At 41.3% G+C, this 19,369-nt stretch overlaps 1 protein-coding gene across 3 annotated transcripts; it reads right to left on the bottom strand.

Moving 5' to 3' along the window:
• Positions 1-2,679: 2,679 nt before the first annotated feature.
• Positions 2,680-18,622, bottom strand: LOC135347838 (uncharacterized). Of its 3 annotated transcripts, XM_064545932.1 has the most exons (16): positions 18,471-18,622; positions 17,933-18,246; positions 17,484-17,585; positions 16,670-16,771; positions 16,319-16,423; positions 13,837-13,905; positions 10,466-10,551; positions 10,098-10,209; positions 9,906-9,997; positions 9,521-9,647; positions 9,016-9,177; positions 4,361-6,630; positions 3,842-4,079; positions 3,553-3,600; positions 3,107-3,442; positions 2,680-2,848 (listed from the first exon to the last, which is right to left on the bottom strand). In XM_064545932.1, the coding sequence occupies exons 1-16, from the start codon at positions 18,488-18,490 to the stop codon at positions 2,832-2,834; spliced, it is 4,200 nt and encodes a 1,399-aa protein (XP_064402002.1). In that variant the 5' UTR covers positions 18,491-18,622; the 3' UTR covers positions 2,680-2,831. The 3 variants fall into 3 exon arrangements, with proteins under 3 accessions (XP_064402002.1, XP_064402010.1, XP_064402018.1); XM_064545940.1 differs by lacking the exon at positions 13,837-13,905; XM_064545948.1 differs by lacking the exons at positions 13,837-13,905; positions 16,319-16,423; positions 16,670-16,771; ... (1 more) ...; positions 17,933-18,246; positions 18,471-18,622 and adding an exon at positions 11,154-11,175.
• Between the last annotated feature and the right edge of the window lie 747 nt (positions 18,623-19,369).

The following is a 19,369-nucleotide window of genomic DNA, read 5'->3' as shown; positions in this document are numbered from 1 at the left end:
AATAGACAGGAAGTTAATTTAATTGGGGCCAAAAGAGATAGCTAGCTAGCTATCTCTGGCCCATATAGTAGCTACTAGCTACTACATACATAGATGTGAACTAGTTTCTTTGGTTGCTGTACATCAGAATGAGACTTTCCTCTGTTGCATTGAAGAATTACACATCCTATTAAAGACCTTCAAACCTTCAAAGAACAAGACATGCACTCACAAAAAAAGCTATAACACTAGGCACAGCTCATGATCATACAGACTGCATATTTATTTCTTAACATTATGATACACACAATCACAAAGGATGCATGGAGAAATGATGATGTTCACAAACATAAAACATAATTATTTTTTGTAAGTTTGATAACGATTAGGTAGTGGTGTATTTCCGTCATCAGGTCACTACACAGCTTTTGCACGACCAATCGTAATGAATAACAGTGTCCCTTCCCTCTGTCATTGGCATGCCAAACTTTTCTAAAGGGTCTTGGCAGATCCTCAGATGTTCTGAGTACCCTGGGAAAGCAATTTACGGGTAAGTTTGAATTAGCATATTTCCAAAACTATACAGGTTAGCAAGGAAAAACTTTTCTCAAGGCACATCGGGATCATTAGGCAATATGTAGACCTAAACAATAGTGATGTACAATGTATTGTTAATCAGCAACTCCCCCGCAAACAAATGTACTTACAAATTCTTCTTTTCACACTTTTATGTTAATATTCAAAAATAAACAGCATAATTCTCAACTTAGCTATGCCTAAGGCATATTTCAATGCTATGGATAATGTACATACATACTAGCTCTGCCAGTGCTTACTGCAGTTTTCTTCAGTTTCTTCTCTTTTGTCTTTGCATCTGGCTCGCAATCAATCGCAATCAATACTTGCGGAATGCAACATGCATGGTGTCAGAATTCTCTAGGGCAATACATTGGTCACCTGAGATGTTTCCAATCCCTCCCCTCTACTATCTATGGTCTGTTCCAGCTGTAACTGCTCAACGGTTGCAATACGACGAAAGCTAACAGCTTGTATAGGCTTCTAGCCACGTTCTCTTGGATTTTGATTCGTGGATTAGCAAACTAAAGCTTCTTTCTCCAGTTAAGTTATGGCTAGTTCGACTCACATTGAAGGCTGTTGCAGTCTTTTTCATAGCATCATCTGTCCCCACAAACTTTCTATTCAACATGAGTTAGCCTTGCACTAAAGCTCTAGCTTTTTGTTAGCTACAATACTCAGAAAATATATGTTAAAACAGCTAGCTAGCTAGCAGTAGCCATTATTTTTGTGAAATTGATCTCTTTGGACACACCCTTTAATTATTCTTGTGGATGTAATGCGCATGCGCGCTCATTCCCCACATGTGAGAAAATAATATCCAAGATCCAGATCCTCCAGTTTGTCTCGAGATAACAATATGCATGTACACAAGTCTTTTTTCTCAATAGATATTATAATACACTGAACTGATCTTGGAAGAATCAATTTTCTTCTTTCTTGAGGTCCTGAACAACAATAGATGCATGTAAATAAATCTTTTCTTCTCAGTGACTTTATATAGATAAGCTAACTTTAATATAAATTCATTATAGAAACTACTATAACACTAATATTTTTTGAGCAAAAGCATAACATGGCGAAAGGCATTAGCAAGCGCACGCTTGCAACACTCGTTTATTATAGGCTTAACATATTATGCGTAAAGCTGGCTACATTTCACTAGTGGCTACATTTCACTAGGATGTGTGCGTGTGGGTGTGGTCTCACCTCTCAAGTTGTGCAGGTCTTGTGTGTAAGGAGAGTCTTCAGGAATGCTGTACTGAGCACTGACTATGGCTAGAGGGTTGTCACCAAATGGAGTATCCATGAAGCACAGCTTGAACAGTAGTACGCCCAGTGCCTGTGTGTGGGCGTATAGTCGCCTTTAGGGGTAGGCAGTAGAGTGGTCCCAAGCTGGCAGTCCATCCACCAATATCACGTTGATACTGCCCTTGTCATCAGTCACATTGAACACCTCTTCCCCCAGCGTAACATAGAGGCTGTGAGGACCATATAGATGAGAGGAGGGAAGTTAGCTGTATAGGTTAAAGTTGACGGTTAGCAATAAGCATACGCAAGTGGACTATTAGTAGAGAGCAAGTGGTGGTCTTAATTACATTAGAGGGGGCGGTACCTTGACCTTGTATAAGCCCAGGCTATAGTTATTATACACGTACTTGTATTATAGCCGACAATAACACACATGATTATACGTATCTTCACAGCCCAACACTGCGTATACACTCTACGTATATGGAACACATAACGAACATGCAAGCCTCTTATCAAACTTTATATTATTTCTCACAAGTTATGATGCAGGATGATGCTGCCCACCCCCTCACTCAGGGGTACCTGAGTAGGGCTGAGGAATTATGGAGACAATAATTATAGAGTATCTGGGTCCACTCAATAAGACCTGACACTACTCACCCTAGTATTGTCCAGCTCCCTCTGCAGACTAGCCATCATATCCACTAATACTGGACTGCGTGCTCCTCCAGCTCATGCCTGCAGACACTAGCTATTAAACTCTAGCTCTAGCACTCTCTCTGATCATGAGGAGGCCACGTGGTTAACAAGAAGCTGCAACTGAAGTGATCCTGTACCCAACAACAATGATAAGGGTCACTAAACTAGAAAGCTGGAAATGAAATTTTATAAAAATAGAAGGTGGTATAATCAAACACAGAACACAGAGCATTATAATAGTCAGTACTTATAGTCAACACAGAGTTAGTTCTTTACTTGACATTCTTGCATGCTTCTTTACTTGACATCTTTATTCGTCCCTTTCAAGCAACTCCAGTATCTATATGAAAGCATGAGTACATTAGACTAGAGCCTTATAAGCAAAATATTGTGTGCAATGAAAATAGGGATCAGATTTATAATTATTCCAGTAATATTTGTAGGAAAACATGAGTGCATGATACATGATTTAGGAGCCCTCAGGGCTAGTAGAACCCTCAAGTACTTAGAATGCTGTATACTATTATTGCATGGCACTACTGACGAGCAAGCTCACACAGGTATAATGGTCAAAGTGATGATTCACTAGGTAACTCACTGGTATGCTCCACACAGGCCTTGTGAATGATGCGAACTGCCTCTCCATCCTCAATCTCTGAGGCAATCTCCACTAATCGACCGTAAGTAGCTGACGATTTCGATGGATACATTTCAACAATACTTTTACTCTTCCATTTCTTCAGAGCAGTGTAAAATCTCCCTGAGATATTATCAATCATGGAAGGACTCTGATCGATAGCGTATATCTCAGCATCACTGAGGCCCAGCCTGTGCTTGTATTTATGGTAGCCAGCAATCTCGGTAGACAACTGGAGAAGAGCTTCATCCGAGCACTCTTGACTCAACTGAGCTGCAGTCGCTGTCGTCTCATGAGCTGTACAGATGAAACATACATTGTTAAGTGACATCACTTCCTATTAGAACTGTATACAGATGTAATGTTGACCTAATTCACAATACAAACCAATGCACAGTATCTGCTACCTGACTGAGTGGTTGTGTGTGGAGTGGCTAGTGGAGTCACTGCATTACCTGTGAGGAGGATATGACAATATAACAGTCATGCACTAGATAATGATCAAGCTACTCAAATAATAAAAAGCTACACACTAGGTAAATGAAAGGCAGTTGTAAGAGTTCTGTTGTGATTGTGGGGCAGAGGAAGTAAACACTGTGTACACTGGTTATGTAATAAGTAGAAAATCACAGAACTTAATAGTATGTGATAAATGGGATCAAGGACAACGGGGATACTTGAGGTTAGATAACTGACTTGTGTCCTCTTTGTAGAGAGCTGTGTAGAGAGTGAGGAGCACTTTCCCAGCATCCTTCACCTCACACTGGTAGTGACCAAAGTCCTCTTCTCTCACACTCGGGAAGCTCAGAGTGTTGGGCTGATCATCAGTTGTCTTGATCTGACGTCTGGAGCCCTCTTTGCTCCAGTGGAAGGAGAAACCATCCTCAGCAAACTTTAGCACCTCTAGTTCCGTCCTGCTTCCTAGACACACGTGCTGTACATGTATGTATGCATGGGCGAACCAACAATTAATTTAAGCAAATTTCTCCACAGAACACACATGATAATGCATACACAGTACTAGTTTAGTGCTACTATTTTACTTGCACACGAGAGTAAGTACATGTACACATACACACAAATTATCAGCCATTATATTTAAACGGTCTCTTTTCCCCAAATGCTGTCTTGTCTTAGCATATACATGTATCTTCTGAGGCTCAGTGACATAATTATTAGCTTAGACACTAGCCAACATACAGGAGAATAACTCACCTTCCCCAACCACACTTGTTGTGCTTCACTGAGGGTGACGGGACTTCTACCACACAGGAAGTGGATCTGTCGGCCTTGAACAAGGGTGCAAAGGTTGTTGAGGCTCTTGCTTGCTGCGTGTTTGGGACAGGAGCATTGAAATGCAACACTGAGGATCAACTTTGGGAACAGGATCTTGAGAGAATACAGGATTGCTGACAGAGCGTGGGAGCAAAGATCGTGAAGAGGGAAATCCATCTGTTCTGCATTGCGTTCAACTCGTATCTCGTAGCTTCTGTCGTGAGAGAGCAGTGTCACTTTATGTACGTAGTCAACATAAAAGGAGACGCAGTTTCGTTTGACGCCATTTTCCACCAATTCCCACCTCAATCCGAGAATTCCATGAGGGCCTTGGGAAACTAGTCGAGTGATGAGCCCACAGAAGACTCCTGTTGGTACGTAACCAAAGCTGAATGTGATGTGGAGTGGTTCTGGGTTGTTGGTGTCTGGTTGAGGTGGGTTGGTCAGCTCCTTTTGTGAAGCACACTTCAAGATAGCCGGCATGAGGTACGTGATTCGTTCACCATCTTTGTGTGTGATCTCAGAGAGAAGGTTGAGGTACTTGAGAAGTTTCACAAGCGGTCCAGACGGTATCAGTAAATTGTTTTTCAGTTTTTTGGAAACTTCAACATCTAATTTGCAATGTCTCTCGATGGCCTCTAGTGAGAACTGACCTTTCCTGATCAATTCTGCTCTCACAAATTCAGTGTCGAGGCCTCCATCATGAACAACCTGCATAGAAACGATTATCAGTTGGCTTATGCTATCGAAGATCACTTGAGGTAAGCAGATGACGTGACCTTTGAGGAGCCAGCGTGGATCATCATCATCGGGAACCTCCGTATAGTACAGGATCGATCCTATACTATGAAGGTAGAGGAGGCAGATTGTGGTTTCTTCTTCATCCATCTCCAACCTTTTGCCTATTTCGATACAATCTGCTACTGTGGCAATTTGATATTCCTTTCGGAGAATAATTCCTAGTACAAGCCAATTTTTGGGTATTGGAAGAGAGGTCTTGCCGAAGCGAGAGTAAAATAGTTTATTCATTAAGCCACGTAATGGAGAAATTTCAGCATTCTCTGTGCCTTTATCGTTATCGAGGGCAAAAAAGGACATCCTGCCAGAAGAGCACTTTGCATCTTTATCAGATGTGTCATCAGAAACCTCATTTTCTTGCTTAGGAAAAACTAAAATGTTCTCGAAAGTTTTGGTGATGGGCTTCAATGCTGCGTTTATCTCCATCATTTTGTCTCTGGTCAATCGTTCTTTTTCTGGACCATCTGTTGAGTCTCCACCAAGCTTATCTTTGTGGGTGCCTATTAGGGCTGCCACTGGAGGGACAGTGAGAAACGCTTCAAATTTTTCTTTCAACTGAGGACTTTTTAAGAGAGGCTTTGAAATTTCCGACATGTGACGCACACTAGCAATGGATGAGAGGATTTGAGAGACTGCGGTTTTCACTGTGTGCATTGATTTATAAGGAGTGATGACTGTGTTGTCACGATTGAAGGGAATATCGTAGGGCTTGTCAAGTTCCTTGCTCAGATCCAAGAACACTAGATACATGGCAGGACCATTGCTCAGGGCTGGTAGCATTTCTAGGAATTCTGGTTGGCCTCCGACATCGTTGATGTTTAGCAAGGTGTTCCCAAGACATTTGGCCACTTTGGAGTAGTTTCCGCTCTTTATCAGTTTTTGTAGTCGAAGAATTACTTGTGCTAGTTTGTTTTGGTGGGCTACAGCAGCTTTATCCTCAGAGTCAGTAGGTGTGGCATCTTGTACGGTTTGTGTGTTGACTTCTGTTTCTTCACTCCGGCTGATGATGGGGGCGGTGTGTTCATCACTAGAATGTGCTACCAATCTTTGACCACTTCCTGCTTTTGTCGTTTCCTCCTTGGGTATATCTAATTCATCAAGAGTTAAATTGCCACATAGATAACCAAATATCATCTTGGCTTCTTCATCGACATCCTTGGAAGATATCCACTCATCTTCATTAATCAACGCCATAACCTGGATGCAGTTAGCTAGTAGAGTGCTTGCATATTTCGCCTTGTCTCCAGCTGATTGAATGTTTTCGTACACTTGCAGTAGACGATTGAGTGTGGTTGTTTTCCCAACGTGAGGCGGACCAACGAGACACAGTTTCAGAGTGCATATATCGATTGTTTCTTTTTCGACCATTAGAGTCATGAGTCTATTGAGGTATCGTCGCTGCCATTTGATAACTGCAGGGAAACAGCATTTACTATTTATATAGGTGACACAATTTAAACAGAAAATTAATATGCTGTAAATAATAAAGGCGCCACCTTAGAGACAAACTAAACAGTGTGACTTGGGTTCTTGGTTCTACGAAAAAAATCTCTAAACTACATAATAGCCGTCAGAATGATTTATCTGTTGCGTTTCAAAACAGTCGTTAAACCACTGGCGTAAAAATGGAACAGCAATGCATGGAAGCTCATTTAAAAACGATAAAAAGCATCATTATTCATTATTGTAGTAATTGTATCCCAACGTGCAACATCTCAATGCAAGCACAGTATATGATAATTGTGTATTAAGTCCACAACAATTGTTCTTTAATTAGAATTACAGTAGACTCTCGCTATTCCGACCCTCTGAAGTATGGCCACCTCGATATACCGGCCATTTGGCTTGGCACGGAATACTAGCTATATGTTTTCTGCACAAAACTCACCCTGAAGTACAGCCACTCTCGCTATTCCGTTTACCAGCCAGTGCTGGCTGTCCCAAACTAGGTTTTCAATGTAATTTTATATGTGTATCATGGCCGGATATGACGTTTTGGGTGTGGTTTAGCAAATAAATTACACTTAAATAGAGAACATCATTATCCTTAATTATCCTCGAGACAAGAACCGCAAAATTAGTCATTAGATTCGAGGTAAAGGTAATTTTTAAGCAGCGGCTATTTCCCGAATACAGCCACTTCGATATTCCGGCCAAGCTGCAAGGTCACGAGTGTCTACTGTATCTGTTATAACGTGTAAATATTATTTTAAAGGTGTGGCTTCCGGTAAGCAGTCATTCCACGAACATTGTACAACAAAATGCTTTTAGAGGTGAAAATTTCGCGCTACGCCTTCTGGCAGACACGATATTTCCACATAACGTGTGATACCTATAAAATGATATCATAATTTAATTATGGTATCAACTATTATGTTTGATCAGAGGCCGCGGTAGCCTCGATTCAAGGCCGATTAAAATACGGCCTGGTACCTATATTGCAGGGGTGATAGTGCACATGCGCTTCAAATTACCCAGAATATGGGTAATCGTACTACGAACGTAAACCTTAGTAAATTACACAGGAAATTAGTCCGTTTACTAAAAATATGTTCTGTAATACTTTATCTCTATGACTGAGTTCTGTAAAGCTGTGGCTTATGCCGTCTATTGCGTTGGTCTAAAAGGCTAGTTTTAAGACAGAAGAGGCTCTCATCTACGTCTAGGATGGTCCTATAGCCGGGTTGTCTTCGCAAGTAGCAGTTTGAGGCACCATACACTTCCCATAGCCTATACAGATCCAAGGTAAGACATCCTGACCATACAACCGTCATAGAGGTAGATGAGAGCTAGCCTCTTCTGGCTTCAGACTAGTGTGAAAGCCTTCTGGAACAACGCAATAGAGAGCTAAGCTGATGTACAAAGATAGAAAATAGATGAGAGAAAGAAAAAGGGGATTCCCCAGATTCTGGAGAATAAACTAACGCATGCGCTATCACCCCTGCAATAGGTACCAGGCCGTATTTTAATCGGCCAGGAATCGAGGCTAAGGCCGCGGCTACTAAATGTTTATTTTGCTAGTAGAGCTACAATTCGAGACAGGCCGTTCTTCAAGATAGGCGTTTATTATGTCATCAAAAGTTATTTTCACCTGCATAAACTCGAACCCTGCTGCTGCCATGAGAAAGTTTGTGACAAGCTGCTACCTAGGTACATGTAGCTAGCTGCTAGTATTAATACTTATGGCTGCCACGTGCATGCAGAAATAGAGGTAAAGTTCACTGAGGCTACTATTTGAGAACGGCTACTAAATATGTCATTTTGCTAGCAAAGGAGGAGGCTACTATTTGAGAGAAGATACAAGAGTGGACTCCGATCAAGCATAATTATAATTCGAAATAGCAATTAGCCTCTGCAATAACGTTGAGCGATGGCAGATAATGCTCAACGTTTTGCAGAGCTAAATCGAGGTATGCGTGTTGTACTCTGATACTGTACATGCACACACATGGTCGACAGTGTTCACCTAATACACCACCCAGCAACCTATTAACTACTGCATCCAGATACTGCAACATAATTATTATTGTGGTTATTTGTGGTATCAAATTAGTTATGTCATTACATGTGGTTTTCTAAGGAACACAAAAGAATGACTAGCACGGCTATAAGTCCAGTATGCCCTTGTGTTATTCAACTCTAATTATTAATTAATTTTGATCAACACAAAAGTTATGGCTGTTGGAAGTTCCTCCCTTTCATCTTGAGTGGCTTCATGCAATGCAATATTCAACACAGGTGAGTCAATACAGCAACGCACCTACTACTACCCACAGCTCTTACTAACTACTACCCACCTTTGTCCAGGTTTGCTCTCAGGTTGTCGGCGAGTTCCGCGTGCCCAAGCTCACGGAGGTGGTGGACTACTGTCTTATATGTCCTGTCACCAGTTAAAGAGATGTTGTTGTCTAGGAGCAGCTTTTCTAGAGCATCAGAGTCTTCCTCAGTAAATGGAGTGCCTGCAAACACAACCAGCAATGTTGACAGTTGACACAGCTGACAATAATTAAGAAACATAAAATAAATACATACTGGCATATGTGCCCTCGGAAAAGTTCTGGTGCTCTCAGCTGAGCCCTTTGCATACTCGACCAGTCATACAGCTATGCAATAAATATATTTATTGCGGGGAAGAGCTTACGACCTATCGGAAGCTCCTCTGTGCGCACTATTATTATGAAGGTGAATGACATAAAGTAATCCAATAATATCAGGAGGATATTGACTTGGGCACTACAAATGATACAGAAAACCACTCATAGTACAGTGTGTGTGCGTGTGCGTGCGATGTCAAGTTCTGACCTGGTTCTGGTAGAGGCTCGGCTGGTACTGGGCTGGATTCTATAAAGATACTTGGGAAGACCCCCTCCTTATTGTTGAGCCTCCCTCTAAACCATCCCTCCTCCTCTTCTGCTATCACCTCCACAATCTACACAACAAAGCAGAATACTCATTATATCATCAAATGTACAATTCATTAATTTTTACTTAATAATAAATGTAAAACCTTGGACTTCCTAATAAGATGAGCAGTTACTCTGCCTAACAATTTATGATGGTACAGTGCACATAACAAAGGAAAGCACATGACTCTAGTGTATAAGAGAATAATCTGCATGACAATAGACTGGTTTACACAGTTAATAAACACCAACAGCCCTGCACAAAACAGTACATTTTTAATTACCTGTCCAGCTTCAAGAGAAAGCTCGTCAGGACTTTCTGCAACAAAGCTGTATACCACCTTAGCACGTCGGCTCTTTATAGCTCCTCCACCATCTGAAATCACGCAGACACGCACATGTAACGTTAGCATAGTTTACAAACATCAGGATATTTTCCTTGTAGCTCTAACTAACTAACAAAGTCTGTTAAGTACCTCGCACAACCGGTGGCTGTGATGGTGGTTGTGCTGGTCTCATTTTGACAAAATTGACAGGGAAGAGCCCTCTTTCTCCATTCAGAGTTCCTTCACACCAGCCTTCATCAACCTGTGTATGTAAGTGGGTGGGCTTGTATTGATCCTGTAATGTTAATTTATGGGTGAAAACAGAAAAACGAAAGTCTAGGTGCACAGAGCTCCCTCTGAAACTAGAACCAACACCCTTTCAGAGGAGGTTATTGCTCCAAATACAGACACCCCCACACAGGGAGATACCAGCCTGACCACTACATACAAAACTAAACACTGTCACAATAGAGAAAAAGCCTGGATCCCTAAATAGTGAAGCAACACACATAACTCACTGTCACAACATCTTGAATGATATCCCCTACCATCAAAGACAGCTCACCATCTTGAGTTTTCGGAAACGCAAAAAGAACTTCTGCCGCTGTTTGGAAAAACAACACTTAATGTGTATCAGGAAGAACAACATAATTATACAACACAAACAAATTCAATGATTTTCTGATTTTTTTGAGAGGCTTATAGAAGGAGCTCTTTCAGATCGCTTGCTCAAATCTCAAATTTAAAACGGGCCATAATTTCTCTTTCAGAAAAATACCATGGGCTACTGTATAGCGGGTATATTTCGAGGGTATAAATGTTCGCAGTTTTCGCCTGTACCGGGAAATTTTATACCCATGAAAATTTATGAATAGTACTATTAGTAGGCGTGTTCAGTATTATTGACCACACCTATCGACAGTAAGAGGAAAGAAAAAAGGAATCAAGAGACAAGGACGCCGGTATAGGCCTGATTGTTTTGTACTGGTGCATGCATGCATGGTATCCCCTGATCATGGCCTGCACAGCAAACGTTCTGCTAGAGGTGGGAGACATAGTGCCTCACCGATTCTATTATTTTATACAGGCATATGAGGCTACAGTAGACTCTCGCTATTCCGGCTCTCTGAAGTACGGCCACCTCAATATACCGGCCATTTGGCTTGGCACGGAATGCTAGCTATATGTTTACTGCACAAAACTCACCATGAAGTATGGCCACTCGCTATTCCGTTTACCGGCCAGTGCTGGCTGTCCCAAACTAGGTTTTCAATGTAATTTTATATGTGTATTACGGCCGGATATGACGTTTTGGGTGTGGTTTAGCAAATAAATAAAATTGGATTACACTTAAATAGAGAACAGAATGATTCATTATCCTACATTATCCTTGAGACAAGAACCGCAAAAGTAGTCATTAGATTCGAGGTAAGGTCGTTTTTGAGCCGCGGCTATTTCCTGAGCTGCAGCCACCTCGCTATTCCGGCCAAGCTGCATAGTCCCAAGGGTGACCGGATTAACGAGAGTCTACTGTATTACCGCTAAGGGTGTGGAGGTACAGCTGCATGTTGATGTGCGCAAGCGCCAGAAGGCTGGAACTCAGACCACGAAAATAAAATGCGCGAAATCCTTCGTAGAGGTCCACCCGCGAAAATTTATATCCTCGAAATAATACCTGCTATACGGTACATAGCTTTGAAAAAAAACGTTTGCTACTGCCTAATGAAAGGCAGTAGGGCTGCTACCTAATGAAAGGCAGTATAGGGCAGGGATGGAGGAGATGCTCAAGTGATACTGGGATATACTCAGAGGAATGCAAGCAGGTACTAGGTGAGGGATGGAGGAGATACTCAAGTGATACTAGGAGACCCAGAGGAGAGCATGACTGCAAGCAGGTACTAGGTGAGGGGTGGAGGAGATGCTGAAGTGATACTGGGAGACCCAGAGGAGAGCATGACTGCAAGCAGGTACTATAGGTGAGGGGTGGAGGAGATGCTCAAGTGATACTGGGAGACTGCCACCATCACAATAGGAGAGAGGAAGAGATCGCACATGCACTGGATACTTTTCAATAATAATTATAATTATTTCCATTTCACTTGTTATAATACATGATGATATCAAGTGATGAATGAAATGGTTCACAGTCAATAAAGTGATCATGTGCTGTAATACTCAATTTCTTGATTTAGCCTGACAATGACATGATATTAAAATGAAATTAAGAATAACGAAGTGAGCATTCCATGATAGTAATAAACTATCTGCATATGATACTACAATGACAAGGTTAGCTGCCAAGTTGCTTCATTCTCAGATTCTTTGTGTCCAGTTAATTGTTGCTGACTCATCAACACTTTCACCCGTTTTAAAATTGTACAACAATCGTAATCACGGTGCGTATACGAATAAAACATGTGCGTTCAATTCCAGTTGACAAGACATTTTCTGTTTGCGTAAAAACGACAACGTGACGTGCCATGCAAATGGTACAGGAACTTTATTCTGACGGCTACTGTATGTTATTACTCATGCACGAGGGATGTACTGCTAATACAACTAGAGCACGAGAGCAAGAGTTGTATTAGCAGTACATCACAAGGGCATCACCTTATAATCAACTTAATGCTGATAGTGCGTAATAGTCTTGCATGCGTCATAATTATACTGGGTTCCTAGTAGCAACCAATGACATTTGAGCATCTATGCGGCATAACAGGCTGCCACGAAGCAACAAATTCACAACAGAGGCAGCACTAACCCTCAGGAATTCATACCACAAAATACCACAAATAAGTCAAATGTGAGAGCAATGCCATCAATAGGGAGGTGGGTGGTGCTTTAAAGTTACGCTAAAATACCACTACTTACTACCCGACAGCACTGCTATTCACAACGGAGGCAGCACTAACTCACAAAACAGGTAAAAGTAAATTCATGCAATGCAATCAATAGGGAGGTGGGTGGTGCTTTAGCTATCCTCGTCCCCACGTCCACTTCACCTCCAAGGAAGAGGGTATGGTATTAGTATAATGGACTGAAAAGCTGACACTAGCCTCCATCGATGGACGGACCACGCCCATATAACACTAACGTAGGCTCTATTAAGAGAGCTGTGAAGAGCAGCTGTAACAAACCTAACCTCTGTCTCAAGCTAGCTAGCTATATAATTATAGCGTATAAAGAGAAGTGGGCTATATGTACTGGGCAACATCTAAACAAGAGGCCGTATCAAATAAATTGCTATGGCCTCGGGGTAGGAAATGATTGACTTGCTAAAAGGATTCTAAAAGTTCAAAGTTAAAAACAACAACACGTGGTAGACAGACGTGGTAGACAGTACATTTGATGCAATTGTTGCTGGTGGCAGCTCTTTTATCACCCTGGCTACTAAAAATATCTTCGCTCTATTGCAGGGACACTATTGCGTCTAAACTGAGACTAAAGATTCTACTCCAAGGAGGCAAAAAAACTAGCCATAAACTCGAATATTTGCACTAGTTAAAATCTAATTAACAAAAAGTGGTTAAGAGCCATAGTAAGCATCGAGGCATGAAGAATAAGCACAATAAAATAATGTATTCGTAAACCCTAACTCCATATATGGGCGTACATGCAGTAAACCCTTTCAATCACAGGGTCATGAGTATTATTATAGTGTTTACGTGTTTTCAGCATTACACAAAGCGTGTGTGTATAAAGAGAAGAGAGCATGCAACTCACTATGTATACTAGGGAACGTTTAAAAGTGTGAGGCTGTATCAATTTACACATGAACGGCAGCTCTAAAAAATAGCTACAGTATGATTTTGACTGAGTCTGAGCAGCACGCCCACTTCTCTTCATTTAAATGTACCACTGATTGATACTTCATAATATTATTACTCACTTGATGAGGTTAGGTTAGGATCATCCTTTGAAGTAGTGGAAGGAAGTTGTTCGGAACCATTTGGAGTATCTGAGGTGTACAGTAATAATGAAAGCACAGCGGGTGCTGATGCCTCGGTGGAGGTGTCAAACAACATAACAAATAAAGCTACTAGCAATAGCTTATACACACATTTATCATTTTTGCAATTTTACTGCAGGCAGAATATAGGGAAGCTCAAAGAGTGGGTAATGATCGACCATGATTGTTGTTAAAAACGATCGATGCTATATAAAATTATAGTGGCAGCATCAGCAGAGCCTTGCAGCTCTCTTCTCACTCTTGCAGCTGCTAGCGTTCTAGTGCAGAGCTAACTACTAAGTAGAGTAGCAACACTCCATGGACAAATTTGGCTACATGCTCTTCTGAAAAGGCATTCCAAGTAAGGCATAACTCGAGAACCAAGCATTATTTTTAAAATCCACGAATTAAAATCCAAGTAAACATGACTAGAAGCCTATAGAAACTCTTACTTGCACTTCATTGATCCTAGAGCAGCTGTAGCGGTCTACACACACACACACACACACACACACACACACACACCCACAAACACACACACCCACAAACACACACCCACACACCCACAAACAAACACACCCACACACACACACACCCACCCACCCACACACACACCCACACACACACACACACACACACACACACACACACCCACAAACACACACACCCACAAACACACACCCACACACCCACACACACCCACAAACACACACACCCACACACCCACAAACACACCCACAAACACACACACACACACATACACACACACACACACACCCACACACACCCACACACACACACACACTACTATCTATTTATTTTGACTAATACCTTGTGCTAATTTCTAAGAACCAAAATTAGAGGTTAATGATTGTTTTGTGCTTGCCACCTATAGAAAAACCACATAGACCCATCCCCATTATCAGTTACTACCACCACAAAACCTGGCCCAGACAATACAGGCCTGTTCCTAGGCCTTATAAATTAAGCCTCCCTCAAGGTCAGATTTAGCTGACACAAGCCATGCACAAGCTAAGTTGAAGTATTACAGCAGCCAATATCAAGTCTAAGACAAGTTCTATACTTTATGTCAGCCTTATACCTAAAATGTGAATATAGCTTACAATCAGCATGGCCCCAAGTCAATATTACAATAATTATTCAGTATACTAGTTGTTCTGAATGCAACAGATGAATGGGGAGGGTTGGTGCACCGTTAAAGACTCTTTAACCCATCATTCTCGACTCTCAAGGTCGGGCATCTGTTTGCTTTTTCTATCTGTATGCATAGTTTTGTGCTGTTTGCTCTTTTGTTCTCTTTTCCTTTTTTTGTTTTTGCTTTTTGCTTGCCTAACTATAGATAGGATAATACAAGGTCTCAAAGATCCACCACTAACTTTACTATACCTAAATATTAGGACATCAGATGCCAACCTTTTTAAAGATTAATTTAAGTGAGCATTCCGTTTGAATACCCTCAAACACAAACACACACACACACACTCACACACACTCACACACACACACACACACACACACACACACACACACACACACCCCACACACACACACACACACACACACACACACACACACACACACACACACACACACACACACACACACACACACAGAGGATGTGGTTTTTGCTAACAGTTTACACAGCTTGGTTGGTCTATTCCACATTCTACCACAGGTATTATTGGGGTCTACAAAACGTGTAATTGTACCACAACCATTTGTCTTACGAAAACATTGAAGGTATCAATGGAACCGGCATAGCTTGCTCTATTGATGTGCAAAATTTGACCTTGATACACCATATGAACTCGAATATATGCACTAGCAAACAAGTTTGGCTACGTGCTCTTCTGAAAAGGCATTCCAAGTAAGCAAAACTAGGCATAACTCGAGAACCAAGCATTATTTTGCAAATTCACAGATTAAAATCCAAGAAAACATGACTAGACGCCTATAGAAACTCTTACTTGCACACCTAGAGCAGCTGTAGCGATCCACACACACACACACACACACACACACACACACTACCGCATACCTCGCTTGCGCATGCGCACCGAGGCATAATAATTATGTCATGTAACACATAAAGTACATTATAATATATTGCAATAGTGATTCAGAAAACTCTCCGATTTATATAACAGTAGACGCACCCACACAAGTGCTAGTGATCGATGTATTTATAGGCCAAGAAGGAATGGAATGTGCGTGGGAGCTACTAACATTCCAGGTATTATTGGGGTCTACAAAACGTGTAATTGTACCACAACCAATTGTCCCACAAAAACATTGAAGGTATCAATGGAACCGGCATGGCTTGCTCTATTGGTGTGCCAAGTTTGAACTTGCTATACCAATATTTGTGGAAATTAGGTATGGGATTTCTAGTGACACATACCTGGTTCAGGAGTGGAGACTACAGACTTGAGATAGTCAGCAACTTCAGTGCGACCATACCATACTGCCTTGTCAAGAGGAGTCTTGCCTATAACATCAGTCACATCTAGACAGGTGAGGGATAGAGATCTTGTAGTAGTACTGACAGCATTGACCATTACCATTACCATGCAGGATGACTACATTATTTTATTATCATGTACCAACAGTGTATTGTATCACAGTTGCCATGACGATACAACGGCAGGTACACTGATTGTTTCATTACATGCACATTGAACCACATTAATATATTCACGGGTTGTCTATCAGAGGATCTAATGAAACAGTACCCACTACGGAAATCACTCACCAACATCCCACTTTAGTTCCTCAACTAGGTATTTCACTAGTTGTATATGTCCCATCCCACAAGGCATGTGCAGTGGTGTTTGGCCCCACTTGTCCCTCACATCTGTGTGTGGTGACACCTCAATATACTCAATAATTAAGTGAGATATGTTATTATAGACTATAGACTCAAAATTGCGGAAAAATAAAACAAGCCTATACAAATAGAAATAGTTGGTCTTATTAATAATTATTGGTATACAAAGTTTGAACGTGATACACGACTGTGTGCGGAAGTTAGGTATGGGATTTCTAGTGACGAGTTTAACTTCAGCCATGTACGTAAGTGTATAGTGGTCAAGATGGACCAAACATGTCATTGTACCACAACCGCTTGTCGTACAGAGAAAGTAAAGGTAGCATAGGAAAGGGCATGCCTTGTTCTATTGGTGCGCCAAATTTAAGCTTGATATACCACTGTTTGTGGAAATTAGGTATGGGATTTCTAAAGAGCATACAGAAATGCCCGGCTTAATTAAGTATCATACAGTGTTAGTCATGCTGGTCCATTATCCCTGGGTATGTTGTTATTAGTGTACACAGTTATAGACATTGTCACTGTCTAGGATTGGGGGAAATGAGAAGCCAATGACAATATACGTAGAGTGGTTTGCAGTATTCCATATGAAGCCTACCATTCGACAATATAGAAACAAGCATCTTAAATGGTCAGTAATTACACCAGCTGGGTGAGATAATTATGTTAGTAGACTCTTTGTTTTAGAGAAGCATGGGAACGAAATACAGAGATATCCAAAGATCACACTAAATCTCACCAATATCCATCTTCAGCTCCTCCACCAGATACTGTACCAGGTCTTTACTTCCTCCAAAACAAGCATAGTGAAGAGGAGTCCTGTTATCATTATCCCTCACATCTGTTGTGGAACAAAGTTCAACTATCACATACATTTTTAACAGATATTACTATGGCAACCGTATAGCAAATGTTTATGTATTTCAAACAAGTGTACGTACATTGCAAATAATTATTCGAAATTGAAATGTAACAATATTAAACTTTCCGCTGTATGCATGGTATGAAAACTTCACATACACAACGACTACTTACCAGTGCTACGACTACTACATCGCAAATAATTATTATACTACGCGAAATTACTGACACAATTGATATTGCTACACAGTACATGTATATAATTCAGATACCATAATGATATGGAGAAACAATTACAATACACAAATAATTATAATGACTACTTACCAGTGCTACACCCGACCTCCTCGATCAAGTACTGCACCACCTCTTTATGACCTCCCAGGCATGCCCAGTGAAGTGGAGTCATGTTTTCACTCCCACCACCTTTATAAGTACGAGCTCCATGAGTAACAAGTGTCTTCACAATCTCAAGGTAGCCCTTATAGCAAGCCCTGTGTAATGGAGGCAGCGTATCCGCCCACTCACTCCAGTAGAGCTGGTGGTTGGGGTCTGCCCCCTGTCCCAACAGGGACCTAACTTTGGTGACGTCATTATTGTCTACAGCCTGCCATAAGTCCTTGGCTAGCTTCTTTTGAGCACTGTACAAAATAGATGGTTGGGGGGTCAGTCATACAGAGAATTACTTGATATGTGTATATAGTTTATACAAGTGACACCATGCACATATCCAGCTGTCACTTTGCTGTACAGTGTTCCACCTCTGATCATAGCCTGCTCTGACTCTACTAATGGAATGAGCCTCCCTCCATGCAATCACAAGGTGCTACCATGAGTAGTAATTATAGTCTACATGTTCACTCACCCTGAATCTTGTTCAGCCATTAGTGAAGCTTTGTTCAAACTCTGTCAAATTCACCCCTTGTTTCTCGAACTGACACACAACGTATTGCTCAACCCTCTGGCTCTGTCACTAATTTCGCCCCTTGCCTATAAACATAATCATTGCTCAGATCCTCCCCTTTTTCAGAGGTGTCACATTCCGGCCTCCCCTTTCTCAGTAAACAAAGCAAAGCTAATTAATCAAATCCATTTATTTTTGATCTACAACATATTGCAATTGCACATGAAGTAAAAGCACTGAACATAAAAATCCATTTATAATAATTATATGCACACAGTCAATAGTCGAGTCATGTGATCCTACTACACACAAAACACACGGAAAAATTAATATTAAAATTCAGCTAAAAGGAACTGCTCCAAATTGATCTACAGTTGTCATTGTCGTCGCAACCTTTGAACCCTCTCCAAAGGGAGGTGCTCCAAACAAATCTCGTTTTGCATTGTCAGCAGTATTATGAGTGGGTGGGGTAGAGGAAAGTCCGTCAAATAAAGTGCTACCAAAGTCATCCGTAGGAAATGGACTGCCAGTCTGTGAGGTGTACGTGTGTTTGTGTGTGTGTGTGTGTGTGTGTGTGTGTGTGTGTGGGGGGGCAGGTTGTGATGTGTGTGTGTCTGTGTGTGTGTGTGGTGTGTGTGTGTGTGTGAGGGTGTGGGTGTGTGAGGGGTGGGAGGTTGAATAAGCAGTATATAGAGTGGAGTCTGTCTATTGTGGTCACCCTCTATAATACAGCCAGATTTAATAAGGGACCCAGAGTCAGCCTCTGCTCAGCCTAGGGGCAAGTATCGTATTACTAGAATATTTGCTATTGGTGAAAAACCTTTGCAAAGGAACAGAAAATTAATTTATCTTTTACGATC

The sequence above is a fragment of the Halichondria panicea genome, chromosome 1 (genome assembly GCF_963675165.1).
Source record: "Halichondria panicea chromosome 1, odHalPani1.1, whole genome shotgun sequence".
NCBI lineage: Eukaryota > Metazoa > Porifera > Demospongiae > Suberitida > Halichondriidae > Halichondria > Halichondria panicea.
This window is presented reverse-complemented; position numbering and strand designations above follow the sequence as displayed.

Excerpts from the sequence above, each read along its gene's own strand:
- LOC135347838 (XM_064545932.1), bottom strand. The coding sequence starts at position 18,490 with ATGGCTGAACAAGATTCAGG. Across the intron at positions 10,210-10,465 it reads TCATTCAAGATGTTGTGACA|GTTGATGAAGGCTGGTGTGA; the intron begins GTGAGTTATGTG and ends TTACATACACAG. Across the intron at positions 9,178-9,520 it reads CGAGCCTCTACCAGAACCAG|GCACTCCATTTACTGAGGAA; the intron begins GTCAGAACTTGA and ends TTGTGTTTGCAG.